General features: G+C 34.0%; 4 protein-coding genes across 12 annotated transcripts; 2 read left to right on the top strand and 2 right to left on the bottom strand.

Annotated features, from left to right (window-relative positions):
- LOC129872989 (pentatricopeptide repeat-containing protein At4g20090) lies at positions 1-5,428 on the top strand. 2 transcript variants are annotated; one of them, XM_055947964.1, is made up of 3 exons: positions 1-2,334; positions 4,144-4,319; positions 5,297-5,428. In XM_055947964.1, the coding sequence occupies exon 1, from the start codon at positions 182-184 to the stop codon at positions 2,324-2,326; it is 2,145 nt and encodes a 714-aa protein (XP_055803939.1). In that variant the 5' UTR covers positions 1-181; the 3' UTR covers positions 2,327-2,334; positions 4,144-4,319; positions 5,297-5,428. The 2 variants fall into 2 exon arrangements, with proteins under 2 accessions (XP_055803939.1, XP_055803938.1); XM_055947963.1 differs by having other exon boundaries at positions 1-4,319.
- On the bottom strand, positions 5,157-7,305 carry LOC129872990 (cationic amino acid transporter 5). The gene has a single exon (XM_055947965.1). It carries the CDS (start codon positions 7,099-7,101, stop codon positions 5,350-5,352), a length of 1,752 nt encoding a protein of 583 aa, XP_055803940.1. The 5' UTR covers positions 7,102-7,305; the 3' UTR covers positions 5,157-5,349.
- Positions 7,306-8,336: 1,031 nt separating this feature from the next.
- LOC129874968 (uncharacterized) lies at positions 8,337-13,259 on the bottom strand. Of its 7 annotated transcripts, XM_055950367.1 has the most exons (11): positions 13,062-13,251; positions 12,793-12,902; positions 12,576-12,632; positions 12,442-12,504; positions 12,248-12,316; positions 12,084-12,176; positions 10,564-10,668; positions 10,409-10,486; positions 9,974-10,102; positions 9,219-9,324; positions 8,337-8,893 (listed from the first exon to the last, which is right to left on the bottom strand). In XM_055950367.1, exons 2-11 carry the CDS (start codon positions 12,898-12,900, stop codon positions 8,703-8,705), a joined length of 999 nt encoding a protein of 332 aa, XP_055806342.1. In that variant the 5' UTR covers positions 12,901-12,902; positions 13,062-13,251; the 3' UTR covers positions 8,337-8,702. The 7 variants fall into 7 exon arrangements, with proteins under 7 accessions (XP_055806342.1, XP_055806344.1, XP_055806345.1 ...); XM_055950369.1 differs by lacking the exon at positions 10,409-10,486 and having other exon boundaries at positions 13,062-13,259; XM_055950370.1 differs by lacking the exon at positions 12,793-12,902 and having other exon boundaries at positions 13,062-13,248.
- A 4,414-nt stretch (positions 13,260-17,673) lies between these two features.
- Positions 17,674-21,761, top strand: LOC129874542 (uncharacterized). 2 transcript variants are annotated; one of them, XM_055949840.1, is made up of 4 exons: positions 17,674-17,792; positions 20,485-20,793; positions 20,979-21,185; positions 21,322-21,761. In XM_055949840.1, the coding sequence occupies exons 2-4, from the start codon at positions 20,536-20,538 to the stop codon at positions 21,625-21,627; spliced, it is 771 nt and encodes a 256-aa protein (XP_055805815.1). In that variant the 5' UTR covers positions 17,674-17,792; positions 20,485-20,535; the 3' UTR covers positions 21,628-21,761. The 2 variants fall into 2 exon arrangements, with proteins under 2 accessions (XP_055805815.1, XP_055805816.1); XM_055949841.1 differs by lacking the exon at positions 17,674-17,792 and adding an exon at positions 17,974-17,995.

The raw sequence follows: 21,761 nt of genomic DNA, 5'->3' as shown, positions 1-21,761 counted from the left end.
GAGAGACCCCCTCACCCCGCCAGCCGTTTTCTGCCCTACTCCCGCTACCCTCTTCGTTGTTTTCTTCTTCATTTTCTTGAGTCTTCGCCAAAGATTCTTGAATTTGCAGTTTAAACCCAACATATATGATCATTATCAGACGTTTTTGTTTTTCTTCATGAGATTCTGAGTTGGAAAAGGCATGCTCTTTTTCACCTTCACTACCAAACACTTCACCTCAAAGCTAATCCCAAGTAAGTCTTTCTCTAACTTCACCATTAGCCGTTTCTTTTCAGCTCTTTCGAACCCTTCTGATACTGACCAAGAATCTCAAACAAACTATGCAATTACTGCTGAAATGGTACTACCCAAATTGAGTTCTTGTGGAACTGAAATGGAAATACCCATTTCTGATAACTCAATCAAAGTTACCCCAATACCCAAGTTTAATTCGTGTGGTACTGAAATAGAAGAACCCCTTTCTGATAACTCATTTAAAATTGCCCCAAAACCCAACTTGGGTTCTTCTGAAACTGATGTGGAAGTACCAATTTCAGACAAGTTATTCAAAGAGGCTCCAAAGTTGGGTTCTTTCAAATTGGGTGATTCTACATTCTATTCTCTTATTGAGAAGTATGCCAATTCCGGGGACTTCAGGTCTTTGGAGATGGTTTTTGATAGAATGAAGTGTGAAAAAAGAGTCTTTATTGAGAAGAGTTTTATCTTAGTGTTTAGAGCTTATGGAAAAGCCCGTTTACCTGAAAAAGCTGTTGAATTGTTTGAAAGAATGGTGGATGAGTTTCAATGTAAACGAACTGTGAAGTCATTTAATTCTGTTCTTAATGTGATAGTTCAGACTGGCTTATATCCTCGTGCTTTAGATTTTTATGCTGATGTTGTAAATAATAGCAATATTATGCCAAATGTGCTTTCTTTCAATTTAGTTATTAAGACCATGTGTAAGATTCGGATGGTCGATGGAGCTATGGAGGTGTTTAGAGAAATGCCTACTTGGAAATGTGAGCCAGATGTTTATACATACTGCACTTTGATGGATGGGTTATGCAAGGATGACCGGATCAATGAGGCAGTTATTCTTTTGGATGAAATGCAGATAGAGGGATGTTTTCCTGTTCCAGTAACATTTAATGTGTTGATTAATGGGCTTTGTCGGAAAGGTGACTTGGCTCGAGCTGCAAAGCTTGTGGATAACATGTTTCTTAAAGGGTGTGTTCCGAATGAAGTGACTTATAACACACTTATACATGGTTTGTGCCTGAAAGGTAAATTGGCGAAAGCTGTTAGTTTATTGGATAGAATGGTGTCAAATAAGTATATACCAACTGATGTAACCTATGGAACGATTATCAATGGGTTTGTTAAGCAAAGAAGAGCAACAGATGGTGTGCAGATCTTGTTGGCAATGCAGGAGAAGGGGCATCTGGCAAATGAATATGCCTACTCAGCACTAGTTAGTGGGTTGTTCAAGGAGGGAAAACCTGAAGAGGCATTAAAAATATGGAAGGAAATGATAGAAAAGGGAGTGAAGCCTAATACAGTTGCTTATTCTGTTTTTGTAGATGGCTTGTGTCGAGAAGGCAGACCTGATGAAGCTAAGGAGATCCTTTCTGAGATGATTAAAATGAGTTGTGCTCCCAATGCTTATACTTACTGCTCTCTGATGAAAGGTTATTTTAAAACCGGTGACAGCAACAAGGCTATACTTTTGTGGAAAGACATGGCAACCAGTGGTATCACATGCAATGAAATCTGTTACAGTGTACTCATCCATGGACTGTGTCAAGATGGGAAGCTCAAAGAGGCTATGATGGTGTGGAAGCACATGTTAGGCAAAGGATTGGTCCCAGATGCCGTAGCTTATAGTTCAATGATTTACGGCTTTTGCAATGCTGGTTCTGTGGACCAGGGATTGAGACTCTTCAATGAGATGCTATGTAGAGGATCTGATTCTCAGCCTGACATAATAGCATATAACATAGTTATTAATGCTTTATGCAAGGTGGGCAGAATTTCTCTAGCAATTGATCTTTTGAATACCATGTTGGATCGAGGTTGTGATCCTGACACAATTACATGTAATATTTTCTTGAAAACCTTAAATGACAAAGCAAATCCATCCCAAGATGGGGAAGACTTTCTAGATAAGCTGGTGCTACAACTGTACAGCCGGCAGAGAATCGTAGGAGCTTCAAGAATTATAGAAGTGATGCTTCAAAAAATTCTTTATCCCAAGCTGTCCACTTGGGAAATGATTATTCGAGAACTTTGCAAACCAAAGAAGGTTCAAGGAGCTATTAACAAGTGTTGGAGTGACCTTTTTATCTGATATTAGAGGTTAGTATTTTTTTTGGTTGCGAAAATGCAATATCTTGAACCTTGTTTCCTGTGGGCATATTGCTCCTAAGGGACTAAAGAGGACATGGACGTGAGATTCTTTCAGAAGATCCATTCTGTACATTTCAGAATTTGGGTCCTTGCACTTGATACATCAAACAATTACACAATGACAGGATGACTGCTTATTTCCGAACAGGCACTTGCATCCATTATTTAACATTCTGTCTTTCTGTTAGTTTGAATGCATGTCTGTTGCACATGTATCTAACAGAAAATATTTTATCGATTATTTATATAAAGCTCTTAAATGGATACAAAAACCTCTCAATTATGATAATCTAGCATTGTTAAGTCATTAGGATATTAAAAAGCAAGATGTATCCCCCGTAGATTCCCCTGACAATTTTTTGAACTTTGTTAGCTCCCTGGTCTTAGCATAGCCTATTATGTAATGGAGCTAACATCCTATATTTCGTAATCTTTCTTACATATTGTACTCTCTTGCATCTTCTTGATGCCATCAATGAAACTACTAACTTCATCAAAAGGATAATAAAAGAAAGTGTTCATGTCATTGAATATTTTCTTCTTCACTTTCTTATCAATCTGTTAGATTTGAAATCTAAAAGTTCTAATTTACAAATTTGCTACCCGCCAGTTTTGAATATTGATGATCCTTCAATGCCTCTAGTCATGCACGATCATTTTGAAATGGTTCTAGGGAGTCCAAAAAGAGTTTAATTTAAGTTATTATTTTTATAGTTGTTTACATTTCTTATTTACTTTTGCTTCCTCTTTGTTTTAATTTGTATAAGACGTGTACTAGAATGTTAAATTATGAGAGTTTGAAAATGCTAACAAAGTTGTTGTGTATTGGCTTATGAAAGTAAGTTCAAAAATTTGTTTGCTAATTTTTTCTGTATATAATATTCCCTGTGGTAAGAGAGAGAGTGAATAGAAGGGGTAATGAAAGTCTAGTGTAAATGCCAATGCCAAATCTTTGGATCTTTCTGGAAAGATGTTAGCATCAAAGGTTAATGTTTTATGTTTCTTGGGAAAAAATGTTTTGGATTTAAAATAAGCTGTAGATATTTTGTATTTAACTGATAATGTAGCAGAAGTGCGCTACTTCAAGATATTAAAAAATGGATGAGATTGTGCTTTCTACTAATAAAAAAATTCCATGGGATTTATCTGAAAGCATTCCTTTTGTATAGAAAGATTGGTGCTAATCATAGAGAAGTTCTTATTTTGAATTGCAAGGGAGACGAACAGTTTCAATGTCAAAACCAGCTTTTGATAAGGCTCAAAGTAACTATAGATATGTGCTACAAAAGAGCAATTAGATTGTCTACGTTTTGTATAACCTGGGTCTATACACCAACAAAACATTTTTCTTAGAGAAAAAAGACAACTGGATAGAAATCACAAAACAAAGGATAGTTGTTACGGAGTGACCATCACTGAACTTGAGCTCCTAGGTATTGATTTTGTTGATCCATAACACAGTACTACCAGACTGCAAATCTCTGTTCTCTGTGTTTTCCCCTAACCTTGCTCTCTCAACCGTTCCACTTCACAACTAAAAGTGCTTTCTACACTCACGTGAAGTAAATTTCTCTTACTATATACTGTGTTATTAGGTGAATGCTCATACTAATATCTGCCGTTCTTTCTAGTGGTAAAGGAACTAAATGTTCTGACAGTGCGTCTTGCATATGTTAATGTAATTTTCTTGTGGTGGAGCTTTTATAGAATTATTATTATTGTTCGCAACTAACTTGGGATCCCAATGGTGGGTGAAAGAAATATTGTGAGCGTGGTGGTTGCATATGGGAAGCTTGCAACCAAGTAGAAATGGCAGTGAGAAGTCCAAGGGTCATCAGATGATGCCTTCATGACGTGCAAGAGGTTGAAGCATGAAAAGCAGCTGAAGATGACAATTTCAGTGGTTGTAGTGAATGATATTACTGTTTAATCTGGTAATATTCATTTGAAAGTTTTCAGAATTCAGATGTTTCTTGTTTCTGAGTTTTTGAATTATTATGCTTTACATTTTCTTGGTTTATCCATCAAATATGCTCTTTTTTGACTGCATATGAAGTAGAGTCTACATGATTTTTATTGGAATAATATGAATCTAACTTATTGTGGCAATTATATGAATGATCATTGTGCAGATATAGTTTTTTTTTTTTGGGTGGTGGGGGATGTGTAGTTTGTCAGATATGTAGCCTGAATTGGTATCGATGCTTTCTAAGAAGCATTGCTTGGCTTTTAGAAAAGTTCAAGAAAATATGAAAACAGTACAAACACTACTGGTTCATTGAAGTGAGTTTGCAATATTTAAACCTATCTTTGCTCTTCATTTAGAATTTGGTTCCTTTTTGCTGAAGTTTATTTTTCGTACTTTACATGCTTTCCCTCCTGTAGCATCTCTCATTTGTTTGTTTTCGGGAAACAGTCAAAAATACCCTTAGACTATGTAAAATTGAACAAAAATGTCCTCCATTAATTGTTTGGTCCAAAAAGTTGTTAACATTTTTGAGCCAAATATTAACAACATGGGCATTTTTGGACCTAATAAAAAATATTGTTTTTAAAGAAAGTTTCTCTTGTTTCTGTTCTTTTAAAATCTAACTAATAAATTTTTTTATCATAGTAACCCCATTATTAATTTTCATTTAGACAACGATGAAATTCTTTTTTTCTAATAAACAGAAAATATTTTTATTTCTTAATATTTTTCGAATTGAAGTAGGATAAGCATTTGTTAATATATTTCTTGGTTTTAAAGTTAAAATGAAAAAAAAGGATCAACAATTGATTGACTATAATTGAGATTTTTGACAATGTATTTCTCTAACAAGAGCTGTGGTAGACAGTTTTCATTATTCTTAATGATAGGATTCTGTCTGGTCAGTGATGACTTCATCTAACATAAATCTTATGATTGCAGGATTGAGTGTGATGGAACTCAAGTCCCATATTTTATTGTAGGTGTAAAAAAACTTATGCCCTAGCGCTTTCCATGTCTTCTACTAAGATCTTTGAAGACATTGGCCTCTTTGGTTGATGAGCCATGTCATAAGTTGCATGGAGGCCAAAAAATATATAATATATCAGCATTACAACTGTACATATGCCAAACCTTATAAATGCCTGAGCTCCTAATGATCCCATGAGAAACATGTTTATTGCAACTGAGAGGGATGGGAACCATGGAACCAGTGGGACTCCCCAGACTTTTGGTGTTCTTTCCTGTGGCAAAAGAACCGAAATTGCCAAAGTTGCCAGGAACCAAAAGGGAACAGTTACTGCATAACCAAGCCAACCATTAGGATTCAGTCCCCAATAAGCAGAAGTCCCAACGGAGGATACAATTATGACCAGTAGAAAGAAGGTTAGCTTCAAAAGATTCGTTCGGGGGGTGATACCTCTAACATAGTATCTCCTCACAAGCAGAGCAACAGCCATCATCATGGATATAAGAAGGCCGCTTATAGATAGCAAACTTGCCAAGACATCCAAACTTGAAAAGAATGCTATACAGGCACTTGCAAGTCTGATCAAGAGAGTTGCATTTATGGGAGTTCCCGTCTTTGGGTGAACAAGTGAAAACCATGGTGGAATCATGTGCACTCGTGCAATATGAGTGGCATAGCGTGCCTGTCCAATTGCTCCTGCCAAAAGCACAGTGGTCATCCCTTTCAGAGCTCCAAGGGCAACCAGGTATTTTGCCCATTTCATCCCCACTCTTTGAAATGCAATAGAGTATGCAGCGTGAGGATCTATATCTATATAGTTTTGCATCATACTCAGTGAAAGTGCCATCAAGCAATATATCACGGTGATAATTGACATTGATCCTAGCAATCCTAATGGTATATCTTTCGATGGATTTTTTGTTTCCTCTGCCATGGTTGCAATGTTGTCAAAACCCCCATATGCAAAATACACTATTGCCGCTGCAACAAAGATACCTTTGGCACCATGTGGCATAAAGGGTGTCAAATTGGAGGTATTGGCATGAGCAAATCCAGCAATTATGACAAATAAAATCACCACCATATTTACTGCTGATGCTATCCAGTTGAAGTATGAAGTTTTTCTAGTGCTGCTTATTGCAATTATTGATGTAAACGCTAGAATTGCAACAGCTATTGGATCTAGTACGTTGAACCCGTCTGTGAGATTTGTATGTATACGTAAAGAGTTTGGATGACGATTCAAGAGAGTTGTAAAGTAAGAAGTCCAGGCTCTTGCTACCGCGGCACCACCAGCAATGGATCCAAGAATTATGTTTCCTGCTGTGATAAAGGCTGCAAAGTCTCCCAGTTCTACTCTGATGTATGCAAATGACCCTCCTGCCACGGGAATTTCTACTGCAAATTCTGTGTAGCAGAAAACAGAGAGCATTGCTGAAATGCCAGAAGCCACATAGGATAAAACTATAGCTGATCCGGCATGTTCATGAGCTTCTTGGCCAGTGAGTACGAAGATACCTGCTCCAATAACAGAGCCAAAGCCGAACCAGGTGAGGTCCCACCAACTAAGGCAACGTTTCATCTCATTCTCACTTTGTTTCCTTAGCTCCTCAATCTCATCAGCATCCTCAGAACGGCTTGCAACTCGGTCCTTCAATCTGGTAAATGTTTGTGACAGTGCTGATTGGTATGTGCTCCAATTCTGGAAAGAATCTCCTGGGAAGAAATCTTGTTTGCTCCATCTCCAGTAACTTCTTTGTTGTATTTCATCTCCCATTTTACCAGTAGAGTCTATTACTGTTATGTTCCTTTCAGGACTCCTTATTGTGTTGTAAAAGGCTGGTAATTACTGGCTCATTGGGATGGAATTGCTGTTTATAGATTCATTTTCTTGATGGATGGACTCACTTATCTTCAATTATTGTTATTGATAAGGTTGCCAATGAGCCAGTTACTTTTTTCAATCAAGTCCTTTTCTGTTTTATGCCATATGGTCAAGACAGAAAAAACGGAGCCAATGGAGAATTGGGCATGTGATCTATGGATAGGTACTAGTTGCGTATTATTGTTTGCATCTTTGTGGAAAATATCAACAATCTGTTTTAGTTCCTTTGGACTAACGGTAAGTCTTATGTCGAAAGAGATAATGCAGTCTGCAATTATTTAGCCTGGAACTAGGAAGACCAACAGGCTGGACTAATTTGTCCTATATCACCTGCAGTACTCAAGGATTTCTGCTACATTATTGGAATAATATCCACATACTCGTGAGGTTTTAGTACTGTTAATTTTTGTTCTCTTTTCTACTACTGTTAACTTTCGATATTTGAGCTTCTTGAACTACCCCTTTACTTGTTACATTTAGCTTTACGAGAGTTAATTTGACTATTCTTTGAAACTAAATCGAATTAGATATGCAAGATGTCGTAGAAGGAGTTTAAGCCCAATTATTAGTACACTTCATTGCATACTCTGTTATTGTAATTTTCTTGACTGCAGATTTGGTTGTTTTAAAGAATAGTATCCTTGCTTAATTTATGTGAAGCGTCCGCTCCTTTGTCCTATATCTCAAATTAATAATCCACTTTGATACTTTTAGAAGAAACTGTTAGTATAGACATATTGATGTGCCTCACTCTGAATAAGTTAAAGGAAAATATAGATTGAAGATTTTGATGGGTAGCTTTCTTAGCATTCATTTTATGTGCAGGAGAAGATTTTCTTTCTTCAGAAACTTGGCACCTTTATTCAACTTGTCCCTTTGGGGGCAGAGATAAAATTTGAACAATACCACCTTCTGCTCAACTTGCTCCAATTTGAAGTTAACTGGAAAATCAGGGTTGGAAGAAAATTCCAAGGAAAAGAATAAGAGTAAGAGAAGGAAACTATACTTGAATGAATAAATTGGAGATGTAAGCATGCCTAATGAAGCATGATGATCAATTCATGAACCTTAGGAGAGCGCTTTTTTACAAGTCTGCTATGGAAAGATGGGGGAAACACGCACACACAGAGTAACAATAGCAATTCCTTGTTAGAACCATTGATTAAGATCTTTAACTGGTACATTAGGATGTTCTAAATCATATAACAGCTCGACCATACCTGAAGAACACTTCCCAACTTTGAAATAAATAAAAGAAAAGATGCAAGTGAACAGAAAACTTTCAGAAGAAAATTTTTAGTGGGGTGTTTGGTTATTTTCCCTATGTATTCTATTTGTTTATTTTGAAAAAGCAGCAGGAGAGTCGACAAAGTCTATCCATGCAAAGAACTCTATGGTTGAACCGCATGTCATTAGGTGTAACTGTACTTGTGGCATATCCACATGTCTGAAGCAGTTAAAAAACAGTGATGTCACCCAAGAACAGGAAGCAACTACACCCAAGATTTCCAAGCCTTGTGCATCTTGTTTGCAACATATCTGACTCCATGAACAGCACCAGCAGTCAATAAACCTGCAACAGCCTGCCTCGTGCTGGAGAACATAACCTTATGTCTAACTAGCCTTTTCATGCACTCAGCAGCCTGTTCTTTTGATCCAATCACTACTTGTTGTCTAACTCTACCTACAAGAAAATATGTCACAGGTGAAATGATTTGCTTTAGCTGAGGAGGGAACATTATAAGAGCTTATCATAAGAACTAATATAACTAAATAGAAGTGTCTTTTCTCTAGAGATGAGACAAACACACAATCCAACATGGTATCAGGATCCAAACGTGAGAGTTACAGACATAAAATAACTAAATTGATGTGTAGCTTCACTAATGAGGCAGTTAGACACAATTCAACAGGAACTACTAACACGAAATGAAGTCTGAAAGAACAGGCAATCTTTAAGATTATTTTCTTTCCAGAAAATCCACTCCTTTTGCAGTTGAAATACGTACCAGAGTCGTCCAGAATTCTCTTATCTCCAAGCTTCATGGCCATCTCACTTCTGATTGATGAAGGAAGAGAAGAAACCAAGGTAGAAGCAGCAGATAATCCACAATCCTGATTTGGATAACACTAAAAGATGTCAATCTTTGAGATTGACTTAACCTTGATTTTCCTATTTAGATATCTCGACAGAGATGTAATCAAAATCAATCTCCTTGGATCAATCAGAAAGAAAAGACGTGCTTGTGTAGTCAAAGAATCTCATATAGATGTATTACCAAAAGTAATATGAAAAAATCAAGAAAGCAATCAAAGATCGAGATTGACTCAATGACCAGAAATATGAACAAATTGCAATCATGAAAAGTACAAACTAATTTCCATGCAAGGAAACTTGTGACGTCCAAAACTCTACTTGACAAGTGGTGAAAGCAAATGACGTCAAAACTAATTGAGAAATGTTCAGAATAGAAAGACGGACTTCACTGACCACAGAGGTTACCATTCAAGGCCAGAAAATTACCATTAAAAATGGAAAGTAACAGGCAACAACATAAGGGCCCCATTAGCATGACTCATGCTGTATATTCTTGATCACCCATTGACACACATACTGATTTTTTATGTTTCAGTAGAAAAAACATGTTTTATCGCAGATATAAATATGTTAGGCTATTAAGGCACATTGATTAATAAAGAATTATCCATCATTCAGGAGAATTAACCATGGCAAGGAAGAGACAGCTTTAGAAAAAAGAGAGACCTGAAATATATTTACTTGCTTATCACCAGCTAATGAAAATCTCAACAAGTTTTTGGCCTCATATTCTTCCAGTAATGGCTTATACATTTCCCCAAATAAATGGAACTGCCCTTGTACAATTTTGTTCACCTGGATCAAAATGCAGTGAAGAAATTCATGTCCACCGAATGGAAGAATCAATTCAATCAGTTAATGTGGCATGAAAGTTGCATATGCACTATGGGATAATATGCTAAAAGTTGGGATTCAAATTCTAGTCCAAAAAGGATATTCTATAGATATGAGATACAAATTAATTGATATTCGTTGATCTGCTGGAAGTAATATCAACTTTAAAATTGAGACTTTGAACGTAAACGTAGAGTGATGCTTTCATGTGGTACGGTTAGGGCCACAAAAATCTAAAATTTAGGCCCACTCAAATGTCAAATCTACCTTATTTTTGTCCTCCGCAAAAAGCATACGCAAGTCACCTGTATATGAAAGGCTACAGATTTTGGCATATAAATCTTCCTGCATAAACACCAAATTCCAAGTGGCATGTGTTATGTTCCCGTACTAATTGACAAGAAATGAATAAAGAGACTAACCTCCGTGAATTTTGACGGCAAAAGGAGAAGAGCAGCAGAAGTTGCAGCTTTCAGGTTCACACTGTTCACGTTTTTTATATCCAAGTTATCCACAAGAATGTTCACCTGGAGTTAGAAGTAAATGTAAGTTGTGGCTGAGGGACAGTCACCAGACTCACCATTACAAGCAAAAAAGGAGCCAATAAAGAAATTCAGAATATTATGGCTGAGTATGAAGCTAAAAATCAGTTGAGCGATATCTGCTGAATGCATCATATAATATAATTTAGAGAAACAGACGGCCTTTCTATATATATTTTTATTTTTTATCAGGAGCATTTCTATATTTTCAATCCACAGTAGACTTAAACTCTCTATTCAGGAAGTACAGTAGTTCAGCCATGAGCCCATGACTACCCAGCTAGAAAGCATAGAAATGTCTGATAAAAATTAAGCAATAGGTACTAAGCCACCAAACTAATTCGATTAAGAAGGAACCCAAAAACCAGACAGAAGTAGGGGATGCAGGTTCCATTTTGCAATGAGTTGCAAACTCTGATGCAACATAGAGCTTTGGTGGTCAAATCTCAAGTTTGTTAAAGTCTAAAATCTTTGCGCAGACATAAACAGAAGAAAACAAAGCATCTCAATCGAATATTTCCAACCGAAGTTCTTTTTAACACTCACAAGAAATGTCTGAGTGAACTGCTTCTGTTAGGAATATCTTCGAGACTGTAACAAGTTACCATAGACACTCGCTTAACTTTTCACTTCTCCATACGACTGAATGGATTTTTCATTTTCAGGTTAGTAGAAGAGAGAGCTTAAAAGCTAGCAGTGGTGTGCCATCAAAAATCAAAAGCACATGTTAGTTTGTTTTGTAAGAAAATGCAGGCTGAGATATAAATATAGTTTCAAGCCAGAATCAATTATATTATGATATACTTTGAGCAACCACGAGTACACCTACTTAGCATCGATACCACATAGAATTATAAATTATTTTGGAGGAAGTATTAGATAGGATTATAATACAAAGTTATTATGATAATTCTTTATTCTTTTGGTCTCTAGGTAACATGAAAGTAAAATCCTATAGCTAAGAGAACATACAAGAGCTCATGGATATTATCCTAATCAACTTAAGCTTATTTAACCGCCACCAATAGGAATAAAAACATTATTAAGTTTTCTCACTTTTGTTATACAAAGAGAGTAAGCTAATATCATATATGAAGCTACTTCTTAAAGGATGAGTTCATGCTTCTTTGACTGATAGGTATTTAGAGCGAGTCAGGAAAGTCAGTCATAGATAAAGACCTATTCCTGATACCATCAATTTTATTAAATTCAGTTACAACAGAAATTAAATTCATGTGACTTAGCAGTACGACACTAATGACTAAGAGGCACAAACGTATTGCAAAAGATTCTAACCAACTTCAATTCATTCAACAGTCCTTACATCAATGTAACTAATACTGAAACCGAAATCCTTTTTAAAACATGTTATATAAATAGCACTTCAAAATGAGCCATACAGGTTTTTGCAAACGACCGCTGAGATAAAACCTCTTCCATCCCAATATATCTTGAATCAAGTCATGCATCTGTACAACTCCATACTTGACCATCTGTAAAAGTTACTTAATGTGAAATTGCTAATGTGTTAATAGAAAGTGCATCTTCATTAAATGGTCAATACCTTGTTGTTGCAACACACAAATGGGTTGAAGTGTACGCCAACACCAATGTCATTTGCAATATCAGTTATCTGACACAACGCACAGTAAATTATTCTTTAGTTAAAGTTGAAATGTAAATTTATTACTGAAAAATATATATGAAGTTGAGAAAAAATGAGGGAAATTAAAGTTAATTCAAGAAAGGAAATAGCACCATCCTTGCTCCACCAAGGCGAATAAGGCACGAAGCATAGTGATTCTTGTTCAATTTTAGATTCTGGATTGTAGAAAGACGTTAGATTTTGAGGACAGAGATGGACAGAGAGTTGCTTAAAATTCAGCAATTACCTCAGAATGCCATTGTCGAGGATCCGATACTCCAATTATATAATCTGTCATAGATGTCTAGCAATGATGTTGTTAGTAATGTACTTTATAGAACTTCTTGATCAAACAAAACCATAAACGGAAGTAGCTAGAAATGCATTAATTATCAGGTGAACACTTTAACAAACGACCCAAAATCACATCTATCCCAGCACGGACCAAAGAAGTAGAAAAAAACCTCATCTTTGTTGTTGGGATGGAGTTTAGAACCATATATACAGCAGAACTCAACAGGGGGTAGAATTTCAAGCAAACCCCCTAGCTCAGCTCTATCTACGCCCACCATTTCTACATTAACATTTGAAAACAAAACAAAAATCATGTAATAGGCTACATGCAAATGTATGTTCAATTGGAACAAAAACTTGAAATATTCTCATACGAATTTTATCAAACATCTGGGAGACACGCATGAGTTATTAAGATCATGCATTTTTAACCACTTACTGAGCAGTATACATGTGAAAGTTGAACCCCCTTAACAATCTTAGCTATCAATTTAGCAAAATATTTCAATTAAGTTCCTGGGGTTTTTCAAGGGTTTAAGATGGGGGTGATTGAGACTGCCATTGAAGAAGCAGCAAAAACTCCAAGTCAAACATGGGTCAAGCCCATCTCCTATAATTGGGTTGGGCTCAACCGGAGCACTTCTTATTCTATGAGGTTGGGTCCTGGTGTTGGGCTATAGCCCACCAAGTTTCTGTCTTCTTTTTTTTTTTTTTTAAGTAGAAAGTATATATTTAAGATATTATAAAAGCGAATAGAGGAGCTTCGATTTAGTCGGTCATTTGACCAACTTACCCTTCTCCTTTAATTCTTTCTATTTATCTACTTAATATTCTTTTATATTAAGTTTATATGTAGCATGAAATGTAAAGTGAATTTGAATTAGTCGGGCATTAGCTATCAGATATTAAATGATTATAAAAAAATATTGTATATTTAAGTTATATCTCTTTTTGCACTTAATGGAAGATAATTATTCGCATGATTATTGAAAATATTTCGTATTTAAGTTTTCCTTCTTTCTTTTTGACTTCTGATGGAGTACTTGTTTATCACATGTAATAGAAAGTGTTTGTGATAAATTGGACGTTATCGTTAGCTTTAAAGGGTCATTCTAGATTATAAAATTTAAAACTAACTTAAATTTGTCGGGTTGATAAATTATAGAAAAAATATTCATATTTAAGTTCTCTTCCTTTTTGACTTCTAGAGGAGGATTATCCGAATGGTTATACATATTTAAATTTTCTGTTTAAAAAAAATAATCTGATGGAGCACTTATTTTATAACATGTAATGTGAAATGCTTATAGTAAATTGGATATTATTATTGGCTTTCTCATGCTATTTTAGAACATGGAATTCAAAATGAGATTAAATTTGTCGGTATAGAAAAAGAATTTCTATTAAAGCACTTGATTATCTGAATATTTATATTATTTTTCTTTTTAACGTTTAAGAAGCACTTGATTTATAACATGTTGTGTCTACTTATATTAAATTGGACATTATTATTGACTCTAACGGGCCATTCAAAAATATGAAATTCAAAAAGGATTTAAATTTGTTTAGTGAATAAATTATAGATTTTCTTTATATATTTAAATTCTCTTTCTTTTTTACTTCTAACGGAAGATTATGAAAATGATTATAGAAAAATATTTAGTATTTAAATTATTATTTTTCCTTCTAATGGAGAAACCACTTACTTTATCACATGTAATATGGATGTAGTAAATTGGATCTTCTCACACATCTTTGGAACATTCATGCATCTTCTCTTTCACATGTTCAAACTATTTCAGTTTCGCCTTTCTCATCTTATTCATTGTGAAAGTCTCTCCCACATTATCCCAATTATCCTCGTTCCAAATCTTATGTCTCCACATCTTTATTAACATCCTTATTTTCACTGTTTTCATCTTCTAAACGTGCGAGTTCTTGATCAGCACTCCATCCCATACAACATAATTGATCTAACAACTATTTTATAAAATTTATTTTAAGTATCAATGACATATTTTTATTACAAAAGACATCAAATACAAACCTCCGTTTTCATTTACCGTTTAAATCTACTTTCTAAACCAAAGTCTAAATTTATGACCATCAATAAATGGCCCAAAATTAGTACAACCCCTAAACCAAAAGTAGAATCCAAAAGAAATTTCAGCTTTCATCTCACCCCCACTAAAATGAGAAATTTCACTCCCAATAAAAAACAAACTATTTCTAGAAAAAGCCAAATTACTCTGAAATGAGAAATTTATTTTTACTTCTTTCTTTATTCTCTGCATCTTGAAAAGTATTTTTTTTAAAGGAAAAAAGAAACAGCTACTCAAATGTCAACATATTTTTATTGATGGAACTTAGATATGAGATCAGTTTATATAAAATAGACACATTGCTGCAAATTGACAGACATGGTAAAAGAATATTTCCGCTTTCCTATTTTATGTAGCTTTATTTTTTTTATTCTGTAAATAAGATGATAATTTTCTTAATTTGCAATGTATTTAACTTAATTAATTTTTTTATTTTACCTCCGTGATAAGTTCTTATAACTACATAAAACTTTTTTGATAGAAAATATAATAATCGTTTACCTCATTCAATAGAAGAACTGTTGCAATAATTCAGAATGAAATAGTGTTAGTTAATTGTTGCATCATTTCTTATGTGGCTATCTATTTTGTTGCATCATTTATATTCTGACGATTATCATGAATCAGTATTATTATTCATATATTTAACTTTTTTCTTTTTCTTTCACTATTTTTATTCTCTCATTATTGAATATTCTAAAATCTATCAAGCGATCAAACCTTCTAGATTATGCAAAATCTATCACTGTGAATTTATAAAGAAATCAAATTTGTTTTTTGGTATCTTCTTCAAATTTCAAACATTAAAACCAATCAACACTATTTTAATATCATTATATCAACTTATCAAATTCAACACAATATTATTTCAATATCATTTTATAAACTTAACTCAAATTCAGTGATGTTTTCATTTTTTTATCTACTTAACTCACCACATACAAAGTTATCAAATAGTCGATACCTGTACTATTTTAAAGATAATTCCGCCATATTAATGACATTAGCTGATTCAACCCGATAATTTCTTTAAAATGAAGATTTTTTTAAAACTTATAATTAGGATCTTAAAAATGTTACTCTTCCATTCCTTTTTTTACTTCTCCCATATATATATATATATAAAATTCCTTCCTTTTTATTCATTTATTTTTACTCCTCCTTCCATCTCAATTAATTTATCGTGATTTTTAAAAATATTTATTTTAAATTATTTACTATTTTAAAAATTTAAGATAACTTTTAAAAAGATGAACACGACAAATAATTTGAAACAGAATAAGTATTTTCTTAAAGAAAGTGTCAAGTTAACAAGGGACAAGTAAAAAGATCAAAGAAATATAATACCTATCGATAAAATAAAAATAAAAATATAACCTCATATTTTTTAAAAAATATAAAAATAAATTATTATTTTAAAAATATATAATCAATAATAACATATCTAATGTAATTTGGTAAGTGATTTTATGAAAAATGGTAATTTAGGAGATGATATCTAAAACAAGATGCTATTAAAGGCTTTGTTAATACAAAATCCACTGGAAAATAAATTCCGTCCATGGTTTTCTTGTACTTCGTTTATCGAGAAGATTTGCAAACGTGCCCTTCACTTTTCGAATTTTACTTTTCAGAAACACCCCTTTTCAAGAAATTGTACACTTTGATACTTAATTAGTTTCCACAAAGTAAAAGCAAGATTAACTTATACGGAATAGTTTGGTTTACATACTAGTAAATAAACAAAAATTATTATACATTCTCATTTTACTTATTACTGTTGTCTCTTTGTATTTTTTTTAAAAATTAAAAAGGTAATTTAGTTAAATTTAACTAAGTAGTTTTTATTTATTTTAATTTTTAATTTAATATAGTTATTTTTTATTTCGCCGATCTCTCTCCATATTTACTAGAGTAAGAATAAAGGAGAAAAAATGATTAATTATTTTTTGTTTTTATAAAATAACAAATATTTTAGACCAATTATTTGTAGTGCAATCATGACAAGTAAAATAGAAGCGAGAGTAAGAATTAGTTATGCAAAGATTATTATGCTAGAGTTAGTTATGCATAAATCATTTCTCGTTGAATATTTAGTTTGATTATATTATAAATTAGTTTATAGTGTTAACTTAAAATATTTATTTACTTTTCAGCAAAAACTAAAATAAAATATAATTCACTATTATTAAGGTTAATTTTATTATTTAATGGTTTAATTTATGTAGTGTTATTTGATACCCATATTTTTATTCCACGTTTTATCCCTATAAAATAATAGATAAATTTCTTATTAGCTTATGCGGTATTATTATAAGAAGAAGGGGAGAAATTTCCCAAACATTATCTTATCTATGTTGAAGTTTATACCAAAATTAATTTTCTTCAAATCATCAATTGAATAATATATCATGTTAAGCTAATTTTAATACATTAGTTAACTTTGTTGACAAATGACACTATAGTAGTTGACATGCACATTCAATGAGCATTTTACTTCACAATTATAAAATCATATGACAAATGTTATTGTATTTTCCCAATAAACACAAGTTACGTGTGTAATTAAAGTTGAATAATGTTTTATCAATGATATTTGATAAAAGAAAAAAAGAATCATTAATAATTAAATATTGATCTCAATTTTTAAAATTATCATCTTTTATAAAGTTTTATAACCCGATTTTCATTTGTAAGATTTTTTTTTAAAAATGATTGATTATTATAGTTTATCATGAATTTTTGTGTAAATTTTGACACAATTCATTTCAAATCAACTATTGGGAGGATGTTCAATTTAATTATTTTAAAATATTTGTGCAACAACTTTTGTGATAGAAGGTCCAAAAGGTAAGAAGAATAAACTTAAAGGACTTGGGTGCAAATATGCTTTTAAAGGTAATTATAAAACGCATTTAATTGTATCTGGGAAAGAAGCTAAAATAGGCTTTTAAATTCGTCTCGTAATGAATTGAATATACATATACTGCTTCAAGAATCTAACTTTACTTGGAAAAGATAGCACTTTTATTGAAGCGATTCTCTATTTCATCCATTTGAGCTTCTGGGTATGCTTCAAATCCATCTTTTATTTCTTTTCTTGGGTAAAAAATTGATCTTTTTGTGTTACAGATGACTAGCAGCTTCTGGGTTCACAAAATGAAGTCATAGTTGGATTCAGAAGCCTGCATTTCTTGTGATTCTTGTGCCTGTATGTGTTCATGAACTTGGAGATGAAATGTTAGGCTTCTTCATGAGTTAATTTGGTTAGGTAGATTATTTGATTTTTCATTTGGTGCTGATTGTTTTCTTGTTCTAAAGATTGTCTTTTTCTAATGCCGTAGCAGCTCTTTTACTTTTTTCTTGGTATTACCACATTTTGGATGAACCCCATTTACCGAAAAGGAATATACAATATGATTTAGTCTGTTGCGTGTGATTTATCAAATAGTAGTTGTTATTAGTCAAATGGTTGAACGAGTTTGTTTTGACAAGAAAGATTTACTTGTCTCTTCTGCTGAGCTGATGGTGTTATTCATCATATGATGTGACATTCCCATCCAAGGGGCTTCATTTATCTGACCCTTGGTAGTATGGGATTGGGGAATTGGTGAAAAGGGTTAATGCAGTTCAGTAGTCCTCTAAAGTTTATATGTAAACTGATCTACGGTATGGAAATGTTCGGCCAGGTTCACTGAGGTTCAGTATTTATAAACCTGAAACTTTGCAGGTTTATGACTAAGTGCAAACTTTCTGGGTGTATCTGTCTTTGAATAGGTTTTGATGATGAGTGGATGTTTATTGGCACATCAATAGAGATGTTTGGTGTTTTATATCTTCTAAAATCACTGTCATAGCTGATATGTTTGTTATTTTAAACAAATATCTCTGAAATAATTGTCAACATGATCAGTTGTATAAGGCATCAGATTTTGCCCCTTGATATTTAGCAAGAACCAAGAAGTGGCAGAACAGGGTTAATCAATTATGGTATTTTGATTCTTCCTTGTCTGTTAAGTGATTTTGCAACTTCTTTTAAATTGACTGCTGGATTTTCAGGTCAGAATATTATCTATTCATAAGTTTATCTTCTGGCATTTATTTCCTGAGGTGAAAACTAGGGTTATAAAGTAGTTTTCAGGTTCATGGATTCTGTGCATAAGGTTAACATTTGGACCATGGATCGACCTACAACTGAATGACTGATCTATTGGTTCCTTCTGCTCATACCATGTCTGTGTGAACTCATGCATTTGAGTCAAGGTTACAACATCCTGGATTGTTTTGTTTTTCCTGCCCTTTTAGGAGATATTCTTGTGTGTGTATATATGATAATTTTCAGTCCTATGTTACCTGGATTCAGGTTGGATATATTTGGTTCGTGCGTCACGAAGTATCTATTTAGCTAGTCCAAGTTAGCAAGTTCTAAGTGTATTTTGAAGGATCTGGATGGACTAAAACCAACTTTTCAATCTAGGCATGTCAAGGCAATTGAAAGTCCACGTAACATGGATTTATTTGAAGTATAAGGTTTAGCATGGAGACAATGCCTTTCATATGGGTAGATTTCCCGGCCATCTCATTTAATGTCTTGAAATATTGTCATTGGCCCCTTGGTTATCTTAGATATGATTGTTATGATAAGGTTACAGGAAACGTCTGTCATATATGCAGAATTAAGATGATCGCTTAACCACCAAAACAAAAGGGCAGGATGGATGTGGCTTCCGTTGTCATTCTAAACACTTATAAGATGTCTTCCTTTAAACATTTGTTAGGGGTACTTCGCTGAACTTTAGGCACCAGCTCCTAAAAGGTTTTTTCATATCTATTTGTGTGGACTAGAACCCACCTCTTTTGATTAACGCAAGGTATTGTATCATTTCTTCAAAAGTTGTGGAGTTTGTGTAGTACTTAAAATAAGCAACTGATATCAGTTATCCTGTTCTCCGGATCCAGTTACAAGGCTTTTTCTTTTGTGCGTTGAAGAGTTTCTGGTTTCATACTTTGTACTTGACATGGCCTTTGATATTTGAGGAGCGATCTCAGTTTCATAGTGAATTTTCCCCTTAGAAGAGCTCTTCACACTTGCTAGTTGCCACAATTTGGAACTAGTAATGTGCTTAGAGAATATTAGAATTACATCCCTTCCGTTTACAATTCTTGAGCAAGTTGAACATAAGAACATCTTAATAGCAGATCTACTTGCATGAAATTCATTCGAGAGAGAACTGGTGTCTCTTGATGTTTATTTGGGATAATGAAACCCCCTTCTGTTGATTCCTTTGTCAACTTGTGTCCTAATACGATTGCTTCCGAAAGTACGTGTTATATTATGGAGTTAAACATTTATTTGGGAATACCATAGTTTATAAGTGTCAATGGCTGGCACTCTTTTTTTGATAGTCTCGTTATTCTTCCGTATTAGTAGGCGCATTAGCGCACTATATTTTCTTGTGCTTTGATTTCTGTCATTATCTATTACTTTCTGTACTTTTATTAATCTATTGCTTTCGTTATTTGCTTTGCCTTATCGCTTTGAACTTCTCAGCCTTATCTGACCTCTTTTATGCTTCTATGCTTCTATTGAGCCGAGGGTCTCCTAAAAACAGCCGTCCTATCTTGGTAGGAGTAAGGTCTGTGTACACTTTACCCTCCCCATACCCCACGTTGTGGGATTTCACTGGGTTGTTGTTGTTGTTGCTGCTTGTCACTGAATTAAGGATGTGTATGACATAATTCCTGAAAATTGCAATGCAGGACTGTGAAATAGTAACACATAGGGTAGAGTTTTCTGTACAATCATTTACAATGTCTATTTTGACGAAGTTACGTTGCATCACACTTGATGTTACCGGTACACTGATTGCTTACAAAGGAGAGCTGGGTGACTATTATTGCATGGCAGCCAAAGCTGCTGGGAAGCAATGTCCTGACTATAAGCGGGTTCATGAGGGTTTTAAACTAGCATATACAGAAATGGCAAAGAAGCATCCATGTTTTGGATATGCTGAAAAGATTCCTAACATTGTGTGGTGGAAGACTTGTGTCAGGAATTCCTTTGTTCAGGTATTGTGCATGACATTATCTTGGGATATTTGGTTGTCAGTATTTTTATAGATAATCTCAGAAGCCATTTGTTCAATTTGTAGAACAGCGGCAGAATGTTTTAGTATGACTGTAGAATTATGATTTGAGATCTGAACTGTAATTATTTTGTTTCTACTGATATTGAGTATCCCTTGTTTTGACAGGCCGGTTATGAATATGATGATGAGACATTTGAGAAGATATTTAGACGCATATATGCTACTTTTGGTTCTTCTGCACCTTATAGCCTATTTCCTGATGCTATACCGTTCCTCAGATGGCTCCGTGAGAGTGGCATTACTGTTGGGCTGGTCAGCAATGCTGAGTATCGATATCAGGATGTAATTCTTCCTGCATTAGGCTTGAATCAGGTAGATACAATGGTTTTCATTTCATTTTCTATATTGCATCTTCTTCTAACAATTTTTGGCTGATCTTAATCTTTTTCCAAACATACTGAAAAACCATGAAGTAGTTGAACCCCTTTTTGTGTGTGACCAAAATCAGGGATCTGAGTGGGATTTCGGCGTATTTTCTGGTCTTGAAGGTGTTGAAAAACCAGATCCAAGGATATATGAGATTGCCTTGAAGAAAGCAGGAAATGTAGCACCAGAAGAAGTACTTCACATTGGAGATAGCTTGAGGAAAGACTACGTACCTGCGAGAAGTGTTGGGATGCATGCTTTATTGTTGGACAGGTTCAAGACCGCTGATGCTGTCGATTGGAGGAAAGCTGGTGCCACTGTGCTGCCTGACTTGATCGCTACCAAAGACTGGCTTACCTCTGAGAAATTGAAATGCAGTGACCTGTGAAAATCTGTTGGATTATTTTCTTGCCTATAATGGTAGGTAGATTTGTATTACAAGAATGGATAAATGAGGTTATGAGTTGTATGAATGTAATGAGGAAAGATTTGGTTCAATATGCCAGATGCTGTGTTATATCA

The sequence above is a fragment of the Solanum dulcamara genome, chromosome 11 (genome assembly GCF_947179165.1).
Source record: "Solanum dulcamara chromosome 11, daSolDulc1.2, whole genome shotgun sequence".
In the NCBI taxonomy this organism is placed as follows: Eukaryota; Viridiplantae; Streptophyta; class Magnoliopsida; order Solanales; family Solanaceae; genus Solanum; species Solanum dulcamara.
The sequence above is the reverse complement of the archived record's forward strand: the minus strand, read 5'-3'. Positions and strand labels throughout refer to the sequence as shown.